The sequence below is a fragment of the Emydura macquarii genome, unplaced genomic scaffold, assembly GCF_026122565.2.
Source record: "Emydura macquarii macquarii isolate MOO-44397 ecotype Brisbane River unplaced genomic scaffold, CSIRO-AGI_Emac_v2 contig_2897, whole genome shotgun sequence".
NCBI lineage: Eukaryota > Metazoa > Chordata > Testudines > Chelidae > Emydura > Emydura macquarii.
The window spans coordinates 44,074,863-44,100,315 of NW_027133034.1; the positions used below are offsets into that span (position 1 = coordinate 44,074,863).

Here is a 25,453-nt window from a genome sequence, read left to right on the forward strand (position 1 = left end):
TACATTTTCTCTGCAATTTCTAATTATGACTGAAGAAAATATTCTACTTCTCCTACAGAATTGAAGTTATATACCAGGGTGGCCAAACTGTGGCTCGTGAGCTGCATGTGGTTCTTTTACAGTTAAAGTACGGCTTGCAGAGCCCTCTATACTCCACCACATCTCCGCCTACCAGACTCGGGTGGGAGCTCAGAGCTTCTGCCTTGCAGCAGCGTGATGGGGCTAGAGGATTCTGCTCAGTGGTGAGGGTCTTGGGGGATCAATAAATTTGGCCACCCCATTTTATACAGTACAGTGATTAAAGCTTAAAAATGAAATTCTGTGTTTAGTGATGTTGGAAAAAGTTCCAAATCATTTTAATGCATTGCCATCATGGTTATAATGAATTGCCACTGAAAGTCATGTTGTTCTCTGAAAAAGAAAAAAAAAGATTGCATTGTAAGGGCAACTTATATGTTTAAATAAATAAGCTGCTGAATGTTTGTTTCATTGGCCCTTAAATGTTTCGTTTGGTAGATTGCCTAGATTCGTTACAGAAGGAAATTTTTGTGTGTGTATCCTTTATTATATTGCTATTTTCTGGCTTCCTAAAGCAACATTTGACAGGCAATCAACAGATATCCCTATGTCTACTCCAGATGGGCTGGAATTATTCTTCCTCTTTTTCCTGTGATAAAAGCATACTAATGTCACAAAATTCTATATCACATAAAGATGCCAGTTCTCTTTAGAATGACATCAACAAGTTCAAGACTTGAAGGATGAACCTTACAAAAAGAGAGGCCCCAAATCAAGACTATCATTCTTGAACTGATGCCTTTAAAGTTATTTAAAAGCACCAGGAAACTTAGAAATGGGAAAATGATGTTGGTTCTTCAATAAACTTCCAGAAAACAGATCAGTGGTGACAGCAACATCCAAGTACCTTAGTGTAAATATGATAGTCATGATGCTCTCCCACCAAAGTTGATATTCACATGGGTAGTCTCGTCTTACTGAAATTCCTCAAAGGATCAAAGCTAACTGCTTAAAAAACAAACCACACATCCTTTTTATGGTGAGCCAACAAATTAAATCCTATCCACTGCAAAGATCCTGGTGGTAGAAGTAGACCCTCTTCAAAATCAGCTGCAAGATGAATCATTATAGATTTGATGATCTAACAGTCTTCCTAATGCATGTAATGATTTAAGTTAGCCAATAACCTAAAACAGCACATAAGGAAATTAAAAAATTAAAAGGTTTTAATTATTTTGTGCCTTTTAGTAGTTAATTATGAGAAAATGTGTTGTAGCCCTGACACATGTAAATAGTATCTTTATTCAAGCATTTCCAAGTTGGCCTAACCACCAAGTCTGGCACATAAACTTAAAAAAAAATCCCACCAAGATAGTATTTCCATAAAGGAAAGTAGGATAACAAAATGAACAAGCACACAGGAGCTGAAGTAACACCTGAGCACAGGAGACTAATAGATGAATCTGCTTCTTTTTTCTTTCTACACTGTCGGCAAAATTCAGTGGCAGTCAAGAGTCACGCAAACTACACACAGTAGCTTGCGTAACTCCTGTCGACTTCATTACTTCCCTTTAGCATGCTGTCTCCACTGCGCTGTGCTACGCTGATGGGAAATGCATTCCCGTCGACACTGCACTATGCTTTTTTGGGGGGTGGTTTTAATAGATTGACTTCCAGATCAATGGGTCATGTCTTCACTGCAGCTCAATCGATCCGGAAAAAAAAAATCGATCGGGGGGGAGGGGAAATCGATCTGATGTCAGCAAATTTGCCACCGTCAGTGTGTATGTAGCCAAAGTCTACTCTGTTATCTCACGTGCTTCCAGGAGTGAACAGTGAGGATCATTCTGAATTTACCTGAAAAACCAAACCAGTTGTTAAAATATCCTTCTTTTTCCTGCTTCATTTAAACAGTGGACTTCTTTATTCCTTGGTTCATCACATTTTACAATAAAAATATAAATCTCACTTTTGTGGAATTCAATAAAACAAGTAGACAATGATGTAACCTCAACACTGCAGTTCTACATTTCTGAATCACTATTATAATGAAATGATTTCACTCTACAACTTCACACTCATGCAAGGGTTCACAAATACTAGAAATTATTTTATGTATGATGACCATGACACAAAACATGAGTTAGAAAACCAGTCAATAGAAAATCAGATGCTCCCTTTAAAACAGAAATGCTCATAAAAACATATTAGAGGTACCCCTGTCTTCTCAAAGAGATAGGTGGGGTTTTAATCATGATTTCCAATTATAATCCTTAGACTTCTTATCCATAGTACGTTCAGTTTGGAGGGAAGAAACAACAAGATATGCAAGAATAGGTCCCTACAGGCAGACAAGAGGGTACATATTTATTAAGTGTGTAGGAGCTGGTGATATGTATTCCTAAGGATTAGGACAAAAAGATGACAAATATTTCATTACAATGGTAGTTATGAGAGTTTATAGCAGTAAAAACCTGAATCTGTATATATGAATCTTTGTTAACTTTAGAATCAAATTGCCCAGCATTCAGCAGCAAGAAGAGCTCTTCATTTGCAGGTGCTCTGTGACAATCAAAAGGAGAAACTCCTTCTTCATCCCAGCAGTTTTTATCCTACCAGATCAAAGGGAGGCCTAATCTGACCCATGTACACAAACTGCACTTGTGCCATTAATGTAAAAGCAGACATCAGAACCAATGAAGTCAATAGGGCTACCAACCAACCATCTGTGCACTGAAAGCAGAGGAAGGGAGAAGCAGAGAGGGGGGCATAGTCCTCTGAAAGCTAGTACTGCAGCAGTAGCTTCTGAAAAAAATCACATATTCCTTACAGTCACTATACCGCTTCAGGGTAGGCACTACTTATGCTGACAGGAGAAGTTCTCCCATTGCTGTAGTTAATCCACCTCCTCCAGAGATGAAAGAATTCTTCCATCAACCTAGCACTGTCTACACCAGGGGTTAGGTCGGCACAGCTATGTCGCTCAAGGACCTGGATTTTTCACACCCCTGAGCAATGTAGCTATACCAATTCAAGTTCTGAGCATAGACCAGACCAAAAAATAGGGAAGAAACCTCTCCTGCCAAGACTGAAAAGCTACCATGCACAGGCCTGCTAGAGATCAGTGTGTCAGAGAGACGGGGGAGCACAGAGTCCCACGCCATTCCCCCCCAATCCAAGCACTGTTGCTGGGATTACCACCTATGCTGCTGTCCTTAGACCTGCTCAGGCGAGGTCAGAGAGGCGAGACCCAAGGCCTTCCCCTCCCTCTCTCTCTCCGCTCCCACGCCGAGGTCCGCCCCGTCACTGGTGGAGGGAAAGGTGCCCACTGTCCCAAGTCTCTAAGAGCCCCTGGGAGGGGACCCAAGCACCCGGTCCCTGCTTCAGTTTTATGCCGCTTCCCATCCCCCTCGCCTGCCAGGCTCAGGACCGGCTGCCTCAGGCGACAGCGCGGACACAGCGGGCCCGGCTGCTCCTCGGTTTCCCCGGTGCCGTGGGGGTTTCACCAGCAACCCCGCCGCAGCCGCGACCCGCGCCTCGCTGGCCAGCCCGAGAGCGGCGCCAGAGCCGCCTGCCCGCAGGCTCGGACAGAGCGTCCGCCCTGGCTCGCTTTCCTCCCGCTCCCGCGGACAGGCCTCGGCCCGCACAGCACTGCGCCGTGTGCGCCCCGCTCGCTCCCTACCTCGTTCCCACAGTGCGAGACTCCCTCCCGTTTCCCTCTTTCCCGACTCCCAAAGAGACCCCGCCCCCGCCTGCAGCTGAGCCAATCAAAACCGCCGACGGCCGCGCGCGCCGACACGGCCGCGCGCCGCTTGGGCGGCCGCCGCCAATCAGAGCGCGCAGCGGCTCCGCGGACGTCCGTTAGTCACGCGGACCGGCACTTCTCCGACCAACCAGGCGGAGAGTTAGTACCGTCTCTTCCGGCTCCGCCCCCTCACTCCCGGAAGTGCGATGTGGCTGGAAGCGGGGAGCTACTACTATGGTAAGCGCGCGGCGGAGGCTGCGGTGCCTGCCTGGCCAGGGCTCAGCTTCTCCTCGTTCCTGCCTCCCACCACCCCCCCGCGCGGAGCCATGAGGGGCTCCGAGCCCAGGAGCGTCCGGCTGGTCGGTCTCTGCCGCAGCCCCTGCCCAGGCCCCCCTCACGCTCCTGATCCCCTTAATTCCTCCGCCCCCCCCTCAACACCGAGCTGGGGCCTCAGTCCGTGGGGGCCGCGCTGTAGGCGGGGGCGGCTGCCCTTCACTCCGCCCCGTCCGGCGAGCGGAGCCGCCCGTTGGCTCCATTTCGGACTCGGGCAGGCTGCGAACCCGTCTGGGTCCGGTCGCTAACGCCTCGCTTGAAAAACTAGCTGTGAGCGTGACGACATCGTGCCTATGACGTCATTAAGCAACCCAGACAGAAGGAGGGGAGAAATTTCACACTGGCCCCTCACGGTGATGTGTAGCAGATTATTGGCTCGTCCTCACCCAACAACCTTAACTCTGACCCTTGGCCTGGTGTCTTTAGAGTATCTTGGCTGCATATCTTGTATTTTTCTTTAAAGGGGCCCTGCTAAATAGTCTTAACCCACATTTGCCATTTGTCAGCTGACAACTGGATTCTTAAGTACACACCAGCAACTGATGATTCTTGAAAATAATGTGGGTATTAAGAAAAGAGTGTATATAATATATGTGGACTTGCACCTAAGGTTAGTCAATAAGTATTAATAATGATTTCTGGTTTAGGATGAATTCCTGGTGTTTACATATCTTGAGAATATGGGTGAAAGAATAGTATTTATTTTGGGATCAGAGTTAAGGTTGTTACAGTTGGATAAAATATGCATTTCTATACTGCATAAGGATAAGATATTTATGTGACCAGCATAAGATTAACGATGTCACTAACTACTTCTTCCATTGCATTTAAGTGTTTGATGTTAAAGGAAATTAGACAAAGATGTGATTATCAAAATAAATCTTCATGCTTATAATACCTCATTATTAAAGTACAAGTTGACTAGTCTCATCTCTATGAGTGTTTGTCAGACTCGTTCCCAACAATGATGTAGTATCACTTTCTGTCCACTTTTTAACAGCCACTGTCCTGTCTTATGGTTCAGTTCAATAGAACCTGTATGCTGCTTTTAAAAAAAGGTGTGAAAAATGTAAAAAGGGTTCCTAGACTGTGGATCATGATCCCAAAAAAGAGCAACTAGTAGTTGCTTGTGTAAGAATTCCTTGGTAGATCTTTCTGATGATCTATGTCTGGTTCTAAGCAAAATGGGGGAAGTGTCAGACAAAGCAGTTATCTGCCTGACTTCATACATGCTCTTTGAAAATAGACTGACACTATGGAGGATGAGCATAAGTGAAGTTTTCCCTTTTCACCAGCAGCCTGAGAGAGCTATAGAATTTTGGCATCTTTATGATTTTTCCAATGGCACTTTGAAGGATTTGAGGATGTAGGATCATAGAAGGAAAAAATTGAAAACTCCTGCCCTAGAACATAAACTAAGATAACCACATTGGTCAAGTGGTCATTTATTAAGTGATCTGTATCTATCCTGAGATAAATTTTTCTGTAAAAGCAGTAGAAATCCAAGTAAGGGCATGTTCTGCATAGAGCATCTAGCTAGAAAATTTTTGTTCTGACCGATAAAGCATACTGCTCTGAAAAAGTTGGGCTATGTATGTGTTCCAAGGAGCCTAAAGGAAACTATGAGACTTACTTCATGTGATTTCCTGATGCTTCACAACAAAGAAAAGGGAATGGGGCAGTTCAGGCAGGTGGTGAGAACTGCAAATCACCTGGAGCCCTAGAGTCTGCAGGGAAACTAGACTCCATCATGGCAGATCCTGTGACTTAAACAGGAAGCTGACTTATCTGTGGTGCTTACCTCTGGTAGCTTGACTGAAGAACTATAGTATTGCCTGTTGCTCTTCTGTGAAGATCCTCGTGCTTGTAGGGCTAGAAGAAATGGAATATGTTTAATGTTAGTGTGACAAGCATTATCTCCCTTCTGTCATAGTCTTTTACTGTGGCAGTGAAAGGCTCCATAGCAGGGTGCTGGAGCTTTTCCCCTCTGCTGCAACCTTTCCCTGCAGTGGTGAAAGGTTCAACAGTGGGAGGCAGTGGGACATGACACTGCTAAAAATAGTAGTGTAGATGGGGGAGGCTACTGCTTGTGTGTGTGGAGAGCCATGTACGGTACTTATGTTAAGGGTTCAGGCATGCCTTTAGTCACCTAAGCTGTTCCTCATGGTCTATGCTGCTATTTATACCCATGCTGTGGAAGTGAGCAATGTATGCAATCTACCTTCTACCACAGCGGTTCTCAACCGGTGGTACGCGAGCCGTACCATGCCGCCGAATCCGCCGCCGGAAGTGTCCACCCACCCACCCCCGCGAAACCCTGCCACCGAAAAGGGGCAAACAGCGGAAGGGTTTCGGCAAAGGGCATTGTTCCCCCCATGTAACCCATCGCCGCCGCAAGTTCCCTCCCCCCGCCGCTGCCAAAAGTCCCGTCCCCCACCTTTTTTTCCCGAGTGGTACTCGGGGGGAAAAAAAGGTTGAGAACCGCTGCTCTACCATAAGGAATGTGCAGTGTAGGCATACCTTAGTGTGAGTTGGGGAGAGCAGTGTGGTCAGGGCCACTTACATTCTATAATTTTGCTGTCAAATTTTTCCACAAAACTGTACAGTCTAGAAGCTAAGCTGTCTGTAAAATCGAAAAGTTAAGTTTCTAGCTTTTGTGATTTTTTTTTTTTGGGGGGGGGGGGGGGGAGGGGAAGAGACATTCCAAATATGATTTGAGTGTAAATTTAATTCATTGTGGTCTTCCTGAAACTGCAAATGGTTTAAAACAGTAGTTCTGTGAAGTGTGAACTGCTCCCATCCATCTCAATATGACTATTGACTTCATTGTTTGCCTATGATCATAAAAATGGTGTGTATTTCTGAAATTGGGGTGTATTTATATTTATACAGCTTGTAATGAATTCAAAAGTGGCATTAGTTTTGGAAAACGCTGACACAATGAAGACTTTCACACTTGCAACTGATTAAAACCTTCTCATCACATCCCTAGAGGAAGGAGAGGGTGGACTTCCCAAAGTTAAAGACTACAATGTGCACCAGTGCCACAGTCAAAGCCTCATGTATGTTGTGTTAAGGCCCTTGATTTTTAAACTAGACTTGGGCAAAATTCTGTGGCAAACTGGACATTTTGCAGCAGCTTAAAGTAAATATTAAAATGTAAGATATTTACTAAACGTGAAAATGAATAAGTTCAGTATTTCCATGAAAACAGGCATGCCATAATGCAATATAAATATTATTCATCCTTAACTAAAACAGAAAGCTTTTTAATATAAGTCTTGGGATATGTAAAGGGAAACCCCTTTGTTCCTTTTAAAAATGTGAAGCAGACTTAAAATTAGTTTTGGCTTAACACTTAGGCTGTCTATTGGTGCAACTGGAAGAAAGATCTCTTCACATTATCCAAATTTATTGTCATAGTGGAGTTTTCCTGTGTTCTTTTTACAGCTAAAAAAGTTTAGCATCATGTTAACAGAAACTATACATTATACCATTACTAAATTCCTCATTAGTCGCAGAATATAATAAAAGTGTTTGGGTCTACATTCTGTCTTGGATGGCTTTCTTCTGGAGTGATGGGGAATGCAGACAGCCAAAAAGCCTGTGCACTTAAATTTGACAAGATAGCAGTTTTTACCCTAGTTCTTTTCTTTGAGAACCCAGATTTATCAAATATCCAGTGTTAATGAAGTGATTTTCAACTATGTCGGTTTGCCAGTAAATATCCATTATAACTAAGCAATGCCATTTTAACATGTACCTTTTTAAGCATTTAGCTTTAGATTGATGAAAGGAAAGATAAAAGTGCTGCTTAACAAAGCTTAGCACGGTATTACGCTTTCTTTACTGAATATTTTTTACTGTTTGGAAGTGCTAGCCCTTGGCATGAAAAGAAGAGCCATGACACCGTGCCTACTGTATCTTCCAATATTGATATTTGTGTCATATGGAACACAAATACACATATATGTATTAAACAGATGCAATTTGGTATTCATCTTTGTGAAAAAGATGCTGTATGAGAAAGGAAAAAGTTGCTCCAACATGTATTTCAGAGGACATTAGAGAATGTAGAAATCTGTGCACATATATATTCATTTCTAGTAATGATTTTAGTAGTTAGTAGTTTTTTTTATTCTCATCATTGGAATATTCATTTCCTTTTAGAATTTTAGGAGTAAAAAATTGAAAGCTTAGTGTTATATTTAAAACTGACTACTTTTATTTTCCCTTTCAAAGACACTCTGCCCAATAGCGAGTACTGAACAATGTGGACCCTTTTTAGCCCTTTAACAAAGGCTTCTGTTCATTAAAATTTTATGTGGGTTGATTTCATCTTTTTATATGATTGTGACTGAATTGTAATTCTGAGTCATACACATTTTTAATGTGGATTTTTAGGAGTGTATTGGGTATATTTTAAGAGCTATTGTTGTTTGATTAGGTATCTAACATAGGCCAGGAAAAACATCCAGCATAAGGTCTAATCACTCAACCAGAAACTGGAATTTATCCGTTTTGTTCAAACAATCACTATCATCCTTCCCTTTTAACTTTTCTGAAGATAATAAAATAGTAGTGTCATAGAAGGTGATCCAACATACACAAGCTTTCCTGTGTACCTCTGTCATTTAAGCATAAGCTTTTATTGTCTTTTTATTACAAAAATGTTATCTTTATAAAATTTCTGTGTAACAATCCATTTTTTATAGTTATGTCTGTTTAACTAATAAATTGTTGGTAGTTTGATAAATCATAATAATTTTGGGAAAAATTTGCTTGATGGTACTGCAGTGGCCTCTTTTTGACAGAGGACCCTGTTTGTGATTGACCCTTTAACTCATAGGGTAAAAGCCTGGCTCAACTGAAGTCAACTACATAACTCCCATTGACTTCAGCAGGGCCAGATTTCACCCTGCTTCTGAAAAGAGTACTGACTCTGAATGTTTTTTTGAAATAATACTTTTGTTGTACCAGTTAGGCTGCTGCTTACCACGGAGAAGCATTCACAGCAAGCTCCAGCAAAAGAATGGCTGTGTTATTGTCAAGGCCTTATGTTTTCTGTGACAAGCAGATCTGAATCTAAATTCTTCAGTAAGATCCTTGGATTCTGGTGGAAATTTTCCATCAACTTCCAAAAATTTATAAAAATTACATTTTCATTAAATTAAATATGAAATTGAGTAATTCCAACTATAGAGTACCCCTTGTGTTGTTTATTTTGGTGGTGCAAAAATCTGAATTTAGTATCTCAATTTTTTCAGTTTTTTATATGCCACAGAATTTTGTATTGATAGCACACAACTGCATTGTAAAAGTCAGGGGAATTAGGCAGTGTTGGTATCTGGGGAGGCCTGAGAGGCAATTTGGGATGGTGAGTTAAAGCACACTAGCTGGCTGTTGCTTCTAAAATGTTCAAAATAGAAATAGTAAGTGTCGACATTTAAATTATTTTTAGGTTTCAGAGTAGCAATCTATTGAGATGTTATTTTGCAGCTATCAGAGCTGTTGATATAGGCTTTCTGGAAAACACTGCATTGGTTTCCACTCTTCATGTTTTCAAGTGCTTTTTTGCAACCATGATGGCAGGCAGCATCATTTTATATGAAAGTAAAGATTCTGGTGCACAGTTCTGTGGTGAGGGGTAAATCCTCCAGATGATTCTACAGCTGGAGAATCACACCAAACTCTAGACCCTAATTAGTAACAGTAATTCATATTACAGAGGTGCCTAACAGCCCTAATCTGGTTCAGGGCCCCATTGTGCCTGCCTCTATAAATATAATAAAGATTGTCATAGATAATGAGACAATCCCTGCCTCAGAAATTGTATTAGAGATGGAGATTGATTTGAGAATGCAGTAGAGGTGCATGGTATTTCCAGGTATCATAAAAAAGTGTGACGTTCACATACTGTTGTGCCTTGTCTGCACCAACCTCTTTTGTCCAAAATATCTCTGTTGCTACCACTGGTTCAGCTGCACCAGAGATGATAATAATAGGAACATAGAGTAGAGAAAGCTCCCAGCAGCCCCTAACGTTTAAGCACCATAACTTGATGTTCAACCTTCCTTAGTGTGTTTTGAGTGAGCCAAGTTACTATCCTGAAGCTCAGATCTAACAAGTACTGTATGATGCGATACATTGACCACTATTTCTTCAAAAAAACGTGTTGGTTTAGTACTCACAAAAGTATGGGGCTAATACCTTTGACTACAGCCAGATGGGCAGAGGCTGTGCCTATCTTTTTGTCCCTTTTTGGTTCCCTTTTTCAACTGTGTGGGAAAGTTTTCACTATAAATAAAAAATACCTCTGGTTTAAATATATTAAATCCTTAAATGAATGGGAAGAGCAATCTTTCCCTACCACCTACTGTTTCCCCACAACTCCTTTCTTAACTTCAATCACAATACCTATATCTCTCTCTTTTCCAAAAAGAGAGATGTAGGACTGTTCTCACTTTCTGTGTTATAGTAAGTCTGCGTTCTCTAGTTCTGCTGAGGCAGCTGGCTTTGGAGACTCGTATGGGCATCAGGATTCCTTGTTCTGTTTTGGGGCTTTGATGTGCCCAAGTGTCCTCAGGGCTGGCTGTCATGGTGTTTAGATAAGGACTCTGATATGAATATATTTAAATGTTTCAAATTACAGTGTCTTTTATCTTAACTATTGTATATATTCATCTGGGTATTTCTAATGTCTCACGCAGTAATGTGGTATCTGAGTGCAAACAGAATTGCATCAAGCAGACAATCTGTTTGAAAGATTATTTCTTTGTGTATGCTTTCCTTGTATGCTGTGGAATTCTTAACTATTATTGTATTACTTGATGTGTTCAGGGAACTTACATTAGGCCATTTTTCAGGTTATCATATTGGGAAATTTATTTCAAAGAGAGCCGTATTGCATGGGCTCATAAAAGGTTAAGATATTTGGTCATTCTGATTTCCAAAGAAGGAATTCTACAGCTGTGGGCCAGCCACTGCAAAAAGCCTTGCTCTTGCAAGTTTCACCCAAGGCATTAACAGCCTCATTGCCCCAGTTGATGTGATAATAGTCAAACATTTAGAGACAGTCAATCACAAGGAGAGAAGAATAATTTAATGCAGTACAAGGAAGCATAGATACTGAGGCCCTCTCTGTATTGGGAATTTTCTCCGATTCCTGTAAATGCTTAGCATCCAGAGATGTATAAAACCCAAGCACAGACAAGGAAAAACATAGTGTGCACTGGTGGAGCTTTTCCTTGTTTAAAATCAAGATAAGCTCTACCATTGCAAATTCCTTGTCTACCGAAGCAGATACATTGATGGTTAGCCATCATTTAGGAATTTGCCCTCAATCCTGCAATGTAGACAGGGATTAGGAATAATGTTACAGCACTAGTTTAGTTTTTTCCTGTTCTGAGTTTTCTTTTAAAAGAACACAGGCTCATAGGCCATATATAAACCAGTTGCTAGCATGTGAAGTTTCAAAGGTAGGACAGCATTTTAGGTCACATGACTTTATATACTTGGATTACTAAATCTAAGTAAATTATGTAATAACTGCAATATTAAAAAAAATATAGCTAAGCTATTTGAAAAAGGAATCTCAAGTAATATGTATTTTGTTATAGCAGTTTTTAATTATACCAATGTCAGTACTTGGATTTAAAATTCCCTTTTCTACGACTTAGACACAAAAATTCCTTCAGAGTTGAAACCTGAAACATTGCCTCAGTCCAGGAATGAATTTCCATTTCCAGTTTTTAAGAAAAGTTATGACTTTTAAATTGTACAGTTTTAAAAATGTAGACATTTGTCATTTTAAGCCAGGTATGTATTTTATAACTCAAAGCCTTTTTTAAATGGATTTTTTGTAGTATTTGTAGAATTTTGTAGCACAGGCATTCCATAGGAGCATCAGGAAGAAATTCTGCTTCCAAATTGTAGATCATTAGTTGAGCCATCATGCTGAAATAGCTTCTTTCCAACCCACAAACATCCCTCCCGCAAACATGTAAATGATTAATACGTAGCTGAGGATCTACCTAGCTTGACTTAAAAAGATGTTCTGTGGAGAATCACAGGTAACCTCACACACAGCTCTGTGCACACGAGCACAGACTCCCTCCCTTGGCTTTCAGATTTTTGCTCTCTGCTAAATCCAGGTCTTCTACTCTTGCAGGGTCAGAATCAGCCTTAAACAGCTTTAAACATTTGTAGTAGCTTTTTTAATAGTCTGTAGCAAGGACTAAATGTTTATCATGGTTGGGGGAAATGATAAATGGCAAAAATGTCAATTGTCAGAATTTAAGAAAAAATAAATCATTGGACAAGATTTCTTCTACTCTGAATTTTAAAAATATGTTTCTCCACATAGTTTTCATACTGAACTTTCTCATTCATGTTTCAGCCCTGGTGGCAGTTCTTTGGGTGTGTTACAGTTTTTCCTTTTGTCATTTGTACAGATTTTATAGATACCTATAATTTTATAGAAATTTTATAGATATGTCAAATGCCTATCTAATGATGATACCTAAATCTTCAACAAATTATCATGAAAGGTTATTGACTGCTTTTTTAATAGTTTCATTTGTACCAGTAAACATCCCTGTCTTGTTTTCTAGCTAAGTCACTATTGTACAATATAAATATTTGTTTTTCATTTCACTGAGTTGTTCAGAAAGGATTGATTCCTGATCTCTTGTTTCCTTGGCCTTCTGGAGATGAGAATTGAGCAACGGTAGAACATATATGCCTTTGTGGCAGTAAAAAGAAAGTGGCCTAGCAGTTCAACAGTGACCCCTCTGGCCATTTAAATAGTAGCACTGATGAGATCTTAATGAATACCATCATCTAGTTCTCTGCTAGAGGATTGAGACTGCAACATAAAGGCACATAATAAGTGTTGAGTTACTTACAATATTAGCCTTTTATAATGAATCCTCATAGGTCCAACAGGAGAAAAAAACACGTATTCAGACAGGAATCTTTCAGGAACCTAGAACCCCAGAAGGAAGGAAAAACTTAACTCTCTACTTGCTTTGTCCTTTCTGGAGTTGAGATTAAATAAGCACTGAGATTCAGGGTAATTGAGCAGAGAAAAAATAAAGCAATTTGAAGTAAGCAGTTGTCTTGTATATTTCTCAAAATTATCTTCAGTTTAACAGCATGTGCTATTGAGTTAACCCAAATGCTATCTGAGCAATATTAAATAGGACGCAATAAAACTATAATCTCGGATAGCTGAAACATTTGCACATTGTAAAAATAAGTTAAATAATTTGAATCTATGACACTATGAATCACAATAAGAGGCTGAGAAATGTCTTTTTAGAAAATGTAACTTCTTGTGAGCCCATTACAAAGAAAAATGCACCACAGAGCTTGCTAGTGTTTTATTAATTGAAACATAGTGGCTTGGCACTTATAGTAAATTAGCATCAGTATGCAGTTGGACTTACTTATGGAAATATAGAAAGTCATAACTGAAGGTCCACTCTCCCTCCATAACATCTGCAGTTCCACAAAGGATGCTATATTTCTCATGCCAGCAATGAAAATCTCAGTCTCTGGTTTGCAAATAGATAACACAATGTCCAGACAACATTCTGAAAAATTAAGTGCACAAAATGAATTTGCCGTGTTTTATCAATATAAGTCAGATGAATAAAGTTAGTTATTTTATATTTCATTTTTTTATTTTTTAACCTGTAGCAAATATTTTTAAATAAATATTTCCCAGAGACAAAAGCAGATTTTCAAGAGTCACTCCAGTTTCTTATGCTCTTTAGACAGCTAAGTAAAATACTTACCAAGTGTTAGATTTTTACATCTCAGTATCTTATTTATTTTGCTTAATTTGTGCAATATTTACTGTACAACTAATGCCTTGAGAAATATTATTTATGAAAGACAATTTTTAATTTGAGAGAAAAAGATTATTTGAAAATGGTAACTGATTAACACTGTTATGGCTTTAAAAGACAACTGAGTAATATTTTTGGTTTATTCTATTTTTTACAAATGATTGGATTAATGTAAATTATCTATATTCTGCAGAAGATCTTTTGAAGGTAGGCTGCTGATCTTGATAAAATAATATAAGAAAATTTAATGGCTGAATTTGAGTTCTCTTTTTCTCAGTGGCAAATCCCTTTTTTTGATTCTGTGCCACATAATTGGTTGTCTTTTATTTTGGGGCTATCACTTCTTAAATTGTCAGTCTTTTTCTCCTCCTTCATCACTTTCTATTGATGCAAATCACATTTAATTTACTTTTTGGCTGAGAAAAGACAATATCTGTGTTTTGTAAATCTGTGGATAGAATTAATGGTTTCCATGAATCAGTTTGGGAATAGAAGTTAGAGCAAAGAAATAAGGTAACCCTTCCCTCTATGCCAAATGAGTGTGAATAAATGCTGAGTTAGGAACCAAAAATCTTGATCACTTATGAACCGTTGTACATTGCATAATGGCTGATACAATCGCAGTGAGCAAGTCTTGTTTAAAAGAGCACTCATTTTTTAAAAAGAGTATTGTCTACCTGCACTCTGTAGTATGTGTGTTTAGACAGGGCAGTAGGGGACTTTGTAATGGCTTGCAATGCAACGATGTAATTATTTTTCTAACTTTCTTTTTTAGTCTGCGATCTTCAACTTTCAGAGTCTACTGACAGTAATATTGCTGCTCATATGTACCTGCGCTTATATCAGATCCTTGGCTCCCAGCTTATTGGACAAAAATAAAACTGGGTATGTTAATAAGTCTGGTTACTTTTTAAAAATTCTGATAGCTTGTCTGCACACTTTGTAACTAACCATGTATATCATTTTGTATTTTCACACAAGACCTTTAAAATAAATTGAGATTTTGGTACTAGGCATTTTACATACTTCAGAACATAAGTCACAACAGTGTTGTAGTTCGTTCATCCTTACAGAAGATTTTTCTCATCTTATAATTGAAAATGCTGCTGACATAAACAGGCATCTCATAAAATGAAGAGGATGAGATGGCATTTACAAGTGACCATGGGATTTTATAGTCAAGATGATTTTTTTTTTATAACCCTAGCAAATTTTGCCTTTTGATCTATTCTGCAGATTTATAACTTTCTGCCTGAACAGGTGCTTATTAACTACAACTCACAGAAATTAGCTATAGGAAAAGACTTACTTGGTCATCTACCAATTTTTCTACTTCTATACCCATAGATGTGCATGTACTATGTGTGATTTTTAAGATGGGATGGAAAGAAATGGAGGGAACCTTTTGTTTTAATTCTGTTAAATTAAGCCTTTGTGGGTAGAAGTGTGAGGGAAGATTCCAGTGATTAGCTGTAGTGCAACAGATAAACATTTAACTAGCAATTCAGATTAAAATGAATTTTCAAAATATTTTCAGAAATATCGGACAAAGCGTCATTATCTCCATAGATGTGAACAGTCTCTCATACTATTTTAATACGTTCCAAAGATAAGTAACTTGCCTTAGAAAAACTTTGAAAAGTTCTTACTTTCCAAAAGTAAAATTAGATTTTGCTATTGTTGTCTTCCTTTGCCTCATTAGATTGACAAAATGGCATCATCCACTTTGATTCTTAAGTTTGGTTTTATTCTGAAAAATGACAGTTTAAAAAGGGCACTGATCTATTCAACAGATTTTCTCCATGTGTGTACTCCAAGTCATATCAGTATTTATATTAGTATGTATTACTTATTTCTATTAACATTGCTGGGCCAACCATTGTGGGAAAGTGAGCTAGATTCTGTTCTGATTGCATCTCAACAGAATGGTAAATGAGGTAACAATTGCTGGGCCAAATTCTGCCCTCATTTACACGTAGGCAATCCATTCATCAATGATGTTTGATCCAGCAAGAGTAGAGCTTGACATTCAGATCCTATGTTGAGTTTACAGGGCTATCATTTAAAAATACCATCTTTTTGCTTGAAAATACAGAAGATTTGATCTGGAAGCCATTGAGAACAATAACAATATATTCTGTTGTTTCTACATTTACTTTTCAGAAAGGACCAATTTTTTAATAATTCTTTACTATACTTAAGGATCTTTACAAATACAGTCCTCTAAGAATGACTTATTCTGCAATTAAGCATTGTGACTTAACTACAGTGTGATGAGAGAGTCTTCTTTTAACTTGTACTTCAATGTCTATATAAGAAGATACACTAGCCTTTTCCATTTGGAATACTACTATGAAAACAATTATCTGTCCTTTCACACAAGAAAATCATACCATTACTATTGACATGAGGGATTTTTCTTGACAATAATAAAGATGGGAAGACATGAAAATTTACTGAAAGGCTTTATTTTTTATCCGAGTTTCTGCTAATGGAGGATAAGACAATAGTCAATGAGGTGTACACAGTAAGAAGTTAGAATATTTATTTTACTGATTAAAATTCTAGTGCTGTTTTTGGCATTTAATACTTCCTTTAATCTGGAGCTACTATGTTTACTCTTGAAGCAAATCTCTCTCAAGTATAATAGAACTGTCTTTATACACCAGAAGTGTTTTCAAAGGGTGCTGTCACAGTGGATGACTTAAGCTTTTGATCTGTAGGATTGTATTTACGTAGATGTTGGAAGTACCATTTTATTTTTGTTATATATATATATATATTGAGTACTTTGTACTAGAAAACAAAATTTCATTGCTTCCATGCCAACACTTACTTTCCTCAAGGTTAGATATTTACATAGAACTCAAATACTGTAAAACCCCTGTCCCTTTGTGCTAGGATATTCCATGCTTAGTTGAAAATGTCTAGACATACTGGATAAAATGAATTCTAGTGATATTTCATCTTACCACAAAAAAGTATGTACCTCATTATGCCTGCTCCAAATTAGGAGAAGCAAAGTATTACTATTTCCTGTTCACTGCACTTTAGAAATGATCAGCTGTAATATTTATTAGCTAAATTTCTGTACTGAGAAAGAATGTTCAGATCTATTGCATCATTGTTACTTTAAATACAATGTCATCTTTGATGGATAGGAGAGTATGCAGCAAAATGATATAATATACCCCCATAGCCTGTAAGAAACCCCCTTTTATTTGCTGCTGGCTTTTCTCTTTGCCAAAAGAGTACTGAATTGCATCTGGCTACCCCAGCGTTATAAACTTTTTAAAACTTTTTCTTGCTCAGAAATATCTTGAGCATTCCCATATGCTATAATCTGCCCTGTACAGTGATCTTTCTGGTACAATCTGAGATGATGGGATGGCAAAAAGTTCTATTCATCACCCACTTCAGGAGATGTAAGCCTCTAAAATGATGCAATTTTTTTCTTCTGCTAACTTTTAAATAACAAATAACTAAATCATTTCAACAGAGTACGATACATTCTTCCTTTCAAGTTATTAGTCTGAAGTGATAACTTAGTTGGGGTGCCAAAGCTTTTAAATTGTGTGACACCTGTACTCTGCCACTGTTCTGAACATGTCTTTGGACATAGTGTTACATCACAGTTCACACTCAGAAGGCCTAAAAAGCCTGAAAAAGGCTTTCCCTAAAGGAACTCGTCAAGGTAAATTTGGCCCCATATCTAGATTTTCAAATAAGTTGGTGTTATGTTTTCCAAAAATAAAAATGTTTCCATGATCAATTAAGTTCCAGTGAAAACTGATTTGTTTAAATGTAAACTTTCCTCTCTTGTGTTTGCAACACAAAAGTTGTAGCGTTGTTGCATATGAATGTTAGATACATTCTTTACTTTTATTGCCTGAGCTGAGAGAAATGCAAAGTAAAGAACATAAATAATGGGGAGGGAAATTAGATATCAAAAAAGAATTCAGTGTAAATAATCAAAGCTGCTACTTCTAACGTACATAAGGAAATTTGTTTAAATGTTTTTAACCTGACAGTCTTCACATTCACAAATGAAATGCTTGTATGCCATTATTTTCCAATCCTGTTTAATACTTTTAACTAAATAACACTATCTAAGGGCATAATGCATAAACTTTAAAGGTTTGATCTTGCAAGTTGCTGAGTGTTCTGGCTTCAATAAAACAGGGAAGCACATGCTTAACTTTAAGCATGAGCAGTCCTGCTGAAGTCAGTGGAGCTACTTACATGTTTCCAGTTAAGCAGACATGTAAGCCAGAGTACTTAGCACTTTACAGGATTGAGCCTGAAGTATATGTATATAGCCCAAGTGTCGTTCATTCTCACAGTGAAAGACTGTTTTTATAGTGGTGTGTGTGACAATCTATACTGTTGTTGTGTTGTGCATGCTTTATTATGCTTAGGTGGCTATAAAGAATATTGCCCCTTTTGCTTTCATTCCTATAATAAAATCATTGCAGCTGTTAATATTTTATTAATATCTCACATATTCAGTGTCAATATGTTGTTTTTTCTCCTTGTGTCTCTATTGTATAGTCACTAAGTAATTTGTTAAACTTATGCAGACCCTATTGGACTTCACTTAACCAATATTTTTGCCATTTTAATATACAATATGATACTCTAAGTGGTCGGTCTGCTTACCAACTGAAAATCATAACATTACCATTGACATACTAAAAAAGTATGAAGTGTTCTAATTTCATATTGTTTTAGGAAATAAAATCTTTAACTGAGGCAAGATATAAACAAAGACAACCGAATAAATGCATCTTGCTGTCCGTTATTTCATACACCGCATGGATTTCATTTATTAGTCATAAGAAAAGTGTGAATAAAAATGTTCTTCTGCTTTATATGATAGTGCTACATAAAATGTTTAGAAATATCCCCCCAGCATAGGATTCCTATTGTGTTGTACAAGTTGCCCCAACACACACACAATATATATGGAAAATTTGGGTTTTAATTTTTACATGTTTTTATGTTGAATGTAGTAGTTACTAATAAGGAATCAGCCCTAGCTTGAGACAAGCATATTGTGAGCAAATACTGTACAAGTGTCTCTTAACAGGTTGGCAGAGCAGCACTTTTGCCCTGGCACTTTTTTGGGCAGACACTGCTATTTGTGTTGGTGTTTTGGGAGGGCAAGAGAAAGATGAGTTCAAAGTTTAATTTGATCACATCCTCAGAGGTGAAAAGTTAATGCTTTAATGCACGGTTTCAGCATGGAGAAAAAAACTTGAATAGTAAATCATGTGTCAAAGCTCATTTAAATTATTTTTAAATTACCATATTTAATGTAGAACTTTAACAACTTTTTATGTATCTATACAGACTTTTGGGCATATTCTGGAAGTGTGCCAGGATTGGTAAGTGTGTTTTTTCTCCTTGGCTCTGATAGCTAGCCCATACTCTTTCCACAATATACAGTATTATTACAGTGATTATGTGTCTGTAAGTAGAGATGAAAAATATATACTTATATATCAGCTTAAAAATGCAGGATGGTTTGAGATCCTATAGGATTTTGCAGGACTTGTTTTGTGATTGTCTGAAGACTTCTGTAGTGCTAAGTCGACTTGTTGCTGAGTGCTTATTCATATCTACATTGTTAAATTTACAAAATCCTTTTGACTAGCCCTTATTAATTCCTTACATTACATATTATTTCTTTTGATTTATAATAAATATGTGCAAATATTACCTATATTGTTAAGAGTTATTGGCTCTTAGAAATTCTAACCGTAAATGTCTGCCATTGGGCAGTAATTTCTCTTAATAATAAAGGGACCTGGAATTTTTCATATAGTATAGTTCTATTTCATCATAAATAACCTTTTCATACCCCTTCTCGGTTAGCTTCTCTACCCTTCTCAGCTATTCTTGAAAAGCCAGTGGTACCAAGTGGAAATTATAAAGAGGTTGTTCAGCTGTTTTTGTCACTTAGATGGAAATTTTCACTTTCATTGAAGTCATAATTAATTTAGCCTGCCATGATACCAGTTGTGGTGAACTTTATATTTCAAATTTCTTTTGGGGAAATAATACTACACAGTAGCAATTCTGTGCGGCTGTGACGAGTAAAGAACAATCAGGTACACCTTTTTTCTGTGACTAAAGAATTAAAAGAAAAATGAATACTAAAAGTTTAACTTTTACAATGTATGTATAGCCAAAATATAGTAGCTCTTGCTAGTTGCCATCAAAAGCTTAAATGAAAATGAACTGCCCCACTTTTCTTTGTCCAGTTTTTTCGAAAGGTAAGAAGTATTTCTCACTGTAAACAAAGTGCTGGTGTTGATCTCTCTTTTGGGCAAGATAGACATTTGTGACACTGATATCACGAAACTCAGCATAGGAGACACTGCAAACAATTTTCTTTTTCTAATTCAACACAGTGGAATGCTTGGAATCAAAAATTTAACTTTAAAATAGTTGGTTGAAATATTTTTCTGCAGCCCAGTGTCTCCCACAATTCTGGACGTGTGGATTGCTTTCCTCTCTCTCCAGCTCATGGAGGTGTCATACAGTCTGGCCACACCCAGTTTTCTCCTGCTTACAGGCAGATTCTCTGCCTCCACAGCAGCAGACTGGTGGTGGTTTCTTTTGCTCCCACGCTTAATCCTTCTATTTTAATTTTTCTGCCCAGTGTTTTGGGCAGTGGAAAGCAATGTTTTCCCACCTCGACATTCCTCCTCCTACTTGGGTCAGTTAACCCCTCCGGCTTAACCCTTCCTAAGCCTCCACTGCAGCATCTGTCTGCCATCTCTTCTTCCCCTCATAGGCATGGCAGAACAGCCAAGAAAGTACCAGATCAAATCCAATCAGTGCTCTCTATATGAGGCAGCCTCCCCAGGCTCAGCCAATGGCAAGCTGTGCCCAGCCTGTACCCAGCCTTGATCCCTAACTCGGTTAGATCATGGGGTTCTAAGTCAGACAGGCAGGTAGGGTCCCGTATCCACCAGGGCAGTCACGACTCCGGCGGAACAAAAATGGATCAGGAGTCCCAGTGCAAATCATGGAGAGGCTCCAAAAGCAATGTGGACCTGGACCACTTGATTCGGGGTTACTTCTAAGGGTCCCTTACAGTACAAAGAAAGGATGCGTGGGGGCCACCAGTCCCCTCACCCCCTTCAAGTCTTAAAGTGGGTCCTGAGTGCCCTTGACAAAAAAGCAGGGCTTCTAATCAGCCTCCCTTCCTTTCGTGCTGACCAGGAGGGCTCTGACAAATTCCCCATTCCCAGTGGTGGCTCCTGCAGTGCCTGTGCTGCAGGGCTGGTTGGACTTGGCTCTCCACTCTAGGCGTTGCAGGCTCCAGGGTTGCAGCGCCACTCAGGTTTGGCCTTGCCTTCTGACTCGGCCAAATTTGTGTCAGTGGAGTTGTGACCTGGCTCATGAGGTTGCAGTGCCACTCACTCAAATTTGGCCTACCCGGGCTCCCAGCATCATGACAGCTGGCCCAAACCTGAATGGAACAGAGAGGCAAGCCCAGCCTCTGGGACAGGAACTGCCACACGACCGTTTGAAACATTTTGGCAACCCAGTTTTGGGTCCTGACATACAGGTTAAGAAACGCTGAGAGGGTGTAATGGGAGGGAGCATGGCCAAGCACCAGTGAGCTACATCTGTTTTCAATGGATATAGAGCAGCTTGGGAACTGCTTTAGGCTAAACCGTGCTGGGACAGAGCTAGGCCGAGATTGGGGGGACTGTAACTGACTCCTTGATGCTCTCCTCCCTGTTTTGCCAAGTGGACCTTGGATGCAGCAGTTATAATTTTCCCCTTCCCTGCTGTCTCTTGCACCTTCCCGCTGCATTCACATTTTTCCTATACTTTCAAGAGTAACTAATATAATCTTCTATTTTGCTAATTTAAACAGGATTGTAATTATTACATTATATTAAGACAGACTCAGTTAGATATAATGTCTCCCTGTTCCTACAGTAACATCTGGTCAATAATTCACTTTAATTCTTTCCACCAGGTGAACGGAAGAGTCCATATGTAGCTGTATGCTGTATAGTGATGGCCTTCAGCATTCTGTTCGTACAGTAGCAATTGGAGAATATCAAGAATACCTTGCTATCAGGCTCTAATGGCTTTATGAACTTTGGGCAGCAAAAAAGATGAAAAGCATATTCTAACCCTTCTGTCTCCTCGTTGCATATATTGGATGGGCCATACTTTTGGCAAGCGTTTCCCTTTTTTCCTGTTAGTGGACCATGGTATACCTTTTAACAAACATGTCATTCTGGAATTGAAGACCTGTATTTTGATTAAGTAACATTAATTTAGTAGTACTGATACTGCTGTTATAAATTCTGCAAAGGTCATTCATATGCATTGTATATTGGATTTCAAAGGGGTAATTTTTAAGTCATGCAGTTGAAAACAAAATTAATAAATACATCAGTTTGAGAGGTCCTTTTCTGTGTGCTTAAAAAAAAAATTCTTGGAACAGGAAGACCAACTCTTTGATAAGAATAAAAATCCTACATGATCACAGAAAATGTGTTTACAGAAATCATTCAGTTCACAATTCATCTAATGAATTCCTGTCTCTCTCATGACCAACGCATTTATGTATACTAATCATAATACCTCTGATTTAAATTACATCTGCAATTTTTAATACTTAAAAAAAATTTCTTATACAAATATGCAGTAATAGTTGATACAGATGTTATCAAATTTAAAAGGAAACTATTTCTACAGTTAAGGGACATTGTTGAAAATCATGTAGTTTTGCAACTAGCTACCTGATCAGAATACACAAATTTGAATGATGTGAGCTCAAACTAGTATGTGTATAAACTGTACTTGTGCATTTTTAGAAGGTAAAGTGTTCTTCAAATATTTTCAGTACTATGCTACAAAGGAATCTAATGGCTGTACAGTTGAGTATTTGTTCATGAGCTGTTTAGTACATCAATCCATTCTAAACTGAAGGTTTTATGTAATCTAGCCCTTCATTTAGGTGTTTGAGCAGCCTTGTAAGTGCCAGTGTTCTAAAGGGAAAGAAAAGCTAATGAAAAGCTTCTATAATTAAATTAATTGCTGCATATTAATGCTTGCATTTTGGGTGTATTCCATAATTCTGCAAGCTTTAGTCTTTAAAAAACTCTCTAGTAATTTATTTTGATAGCATATCTGACAGGCATATTGATATCAAGTGACTTAAAAATTTTTGCCTGCATCTGAGAATTGTGTCCCCATCATCACTATTGTCATTTTGAAAAGCTACACTGTGTAATTAGAATGAGCAAAGTGGCAATAAAATAAACTGGAAGGTGTACAGAAGTCACTAAATTCTTGTTTGAAAAATACCTTTTGGTTGCTACAGATGCCTAAGTTACATTGAATGCAAATTGCTCTACATCTCAGAGAGGAAGTGACTATTTAACACCCATTAACTGTAATACAAGCAGGCCATAGCTATAGCCAAGCTGATACTATCATGCATCTCAATGCTTATTTATATTTTGGAGCTAGAAAAATGAATCTAAGACTGCAGCTGAGAATAGGTCACATTTTTGGCTGCCATTTGGCTCTAATTTAGGCCAAATACGTTAGGCCTCTCTGCAGCAACCCAAAATCAAAAAATTGCAGACCATTTATAACCATTTCACATGCATGCGCACACATATCCTGACCTATGCTGTGTGTGTTTTGTCTGGCTCCCAAGATCTTGTCCTATGTTTAAATTTGAGTATTCCACCAAAAAAGCAATTTCAAAATTGTGTGTGATTACAGGTTTCCTTTTCCGGAAGATTTTAGAAACCCTACTGTTGCCTCTGTCATATGTAAATTTTATGCGACCAAAACAATCAAAAAATTATTTGATAAAGCAACTACTGCCTTATATTGAGATTCACATTCAGTTTTTACTATTTACAGAATTCCAAACTTTTTTTTAAAATGTGATAATATCTACATACAACTCCCTCATCTATGGAACTACCCATTTAAACATACTAATTCCTAATAGTCCCACTATTCCAAGCCACAGTTCTAACCGTTCGGTGAAGCAATCCAAAGAATCCAGAAACATAGCATACTAATATTTTAAAAGAGCTCTTTTGAAAAATCTTTTTTTTTTTAATTTTATTTTTCCTCTTCAAAACAGTTGTTACTGGTGAGCAAATTCAGAAATAAAATAACTTTCTTGGACTATACATTGTATTTCTTCATTTTAAAATGTTTTACATAATGAATTAGATTTGTAGGCATAAAATAACATCCTTGCACACAAAATAACTCTTCATATTAACTGTGCATACATCCATTTATCCCCAGTCTTCAGATCAGAATTCTTTACCTTGGTTCCCCCTGTGTTTTATAGAAAGCCCCAATTGAAATCAGTTATCATTTATGGGACATTGCTCATCTGTAAGCTGCATGTTGGCTGAGCAGTTCTGCTTCTGCAACAAAACCAGAGAAAAAGAATTAATATCTAGCCAGCTGCTGACAATGTACAGATTAAGAACCAGAAAGGATATCCACATAGTATAGTGTGTTGTGCTATGCAGTGGACAGTGCCATCAATTCTTAAGGTTGCCCAACTCTTCCCATTGTAAGACCGTGTTTCCACTTGTTTTTAACTTTGACAAACTTTAACCATTGGGGTTGAAATTTACTGTGTGAGGCTGTATTTTTGGAGAAAGTTTCAGTCAAAACAGTTCAGCTGTCTCAGAGAACAAGGGTAGCGGAAAATACGTTTTGCAATTTTTTTTTTCTTTTTTAAAGTTGTGACCATTTTGTTCAGAAGCTTCAGCACTGTCCTGTGCTCTTATTGACCCCCATACCATTCCCCCACTAGGCAACGTGGATGAGGAAAGATCTTGACAGAAATGCTGCAGGGAAAGAGTAGATTTGGGCAAGGAGGTGGGGGGGGAGAGACTGAGATTGGCTAGGCAAGTAGACTGTGACTGGGAATGACAGAGGGGAAATGAGAAGGTAGACAAGTGAGATCTGATAAGCAGCTGGATTTTGGGGGCAGAACAGGGACTAATAGGACAAAGACTGTGTGTGATCCAAGGACTGGGAGCTAGAACTCCTGTGGAGCTAGAGCGTGAGGTGAGAACTGGAGCAAAGAGACTGGGAACTGGCGAGGGACTGGGACCAAAGTGAAATATGACAAGGAACCAGGGTAAAGTGGGGTGAATAGGGTATGTCTGAGCAGGGAGGTGGGAGACTAGAACAAGGAACTGGGGAAGGGGGTCAAGCGTGAGCTTGTATGAGGAGCCTGGAAGAGGGACTAAAGAGGGGTGACTGAGCTGACTAGATGTGTGTGTGAGGGAGAGACTGAAACTTGAATGGGGAGAATTGGTCCAGGTTGGTGGGAGACAGGGATGAGACACCTGAGGAGTGGATACTGGGACTGAGACAAGAAGCTTTGGTGGGGAAGAGATGGAACTGGGATGGAGCAGAAGGCTCTGTAACCACTAGAACACACTCCCCTTCAGGGCCCGGATGGAACCCTGAT

General features: G+C 38.7%; 2 protein-coding genes across 3 annotated transcripts in view; one reads left to right on the forward strand and one right to left on the reverse strand.

The window, feature by feature from the left end:
- The window catches only part of XRCC4 (X-ray repair cross complementing 4), a 252,410-nt gene extending 248,665 nt beyond the window's left edge, over window positions 1–3,745 (reverse strand). For both annotated transcript variants that reach the window (XM_067568529.1, XM_067568530.1), the window contains exon 1: window positions 3,701–3,745. The gene's annotated coding sequence lies outside the window, so the exon portion shown is untranslated. The remainder of the gene's footprint in view (window positions 1–3,700) is intronic.
- A 164-nt stretch (window positions 3,746–3,909) lies between these two features.
- Window positions 3,910–22,478, forward strand: TMEM167A (transmembrane protein 167A). The gene is made up of 4 exons (XM_067568701.1): window positions 3,910–4,000; window positions 14,726–14,835; window positions 19,303–19,337; window positions 21,953–22,478. The coding sequence occupies exons 1-4, from the start codon at window positions 3,998–4,000 to the stop codon at window positions 22,021–22,023; spliced, it is 219 nt and encodes a 72-aa protein (XP_067424802.1). The 5' UTR covers window positions 3,910–3,997; the 3' UTR covers window positions 22,024–22,478.
- Window positions 22,479–25,453: the final 2,975 nt, after the last annotated feature.

What these genes read in the sequence shown, in the direction of transcription:
- TMEM167A (XM_067568701.1), top strand. An exon ending in TTGGACAAAAATAAAACTGG is followed by an intron (nt 14,836 to 19,302) that starts GTATGTTAATAA and finishes GTATCTATACAG; the next exon opens with ACTTTTGGGCATATTCTGGA. An exon ending in CTGGAAGTGTGCCAGGATTG is followed by an intron (nt 19,338 to 21,952) that starts GTAAGTGTGTTT and finishes TCTTTCCACCAG; the next exon opens with GTGAACGGAAGAGTCCATAT.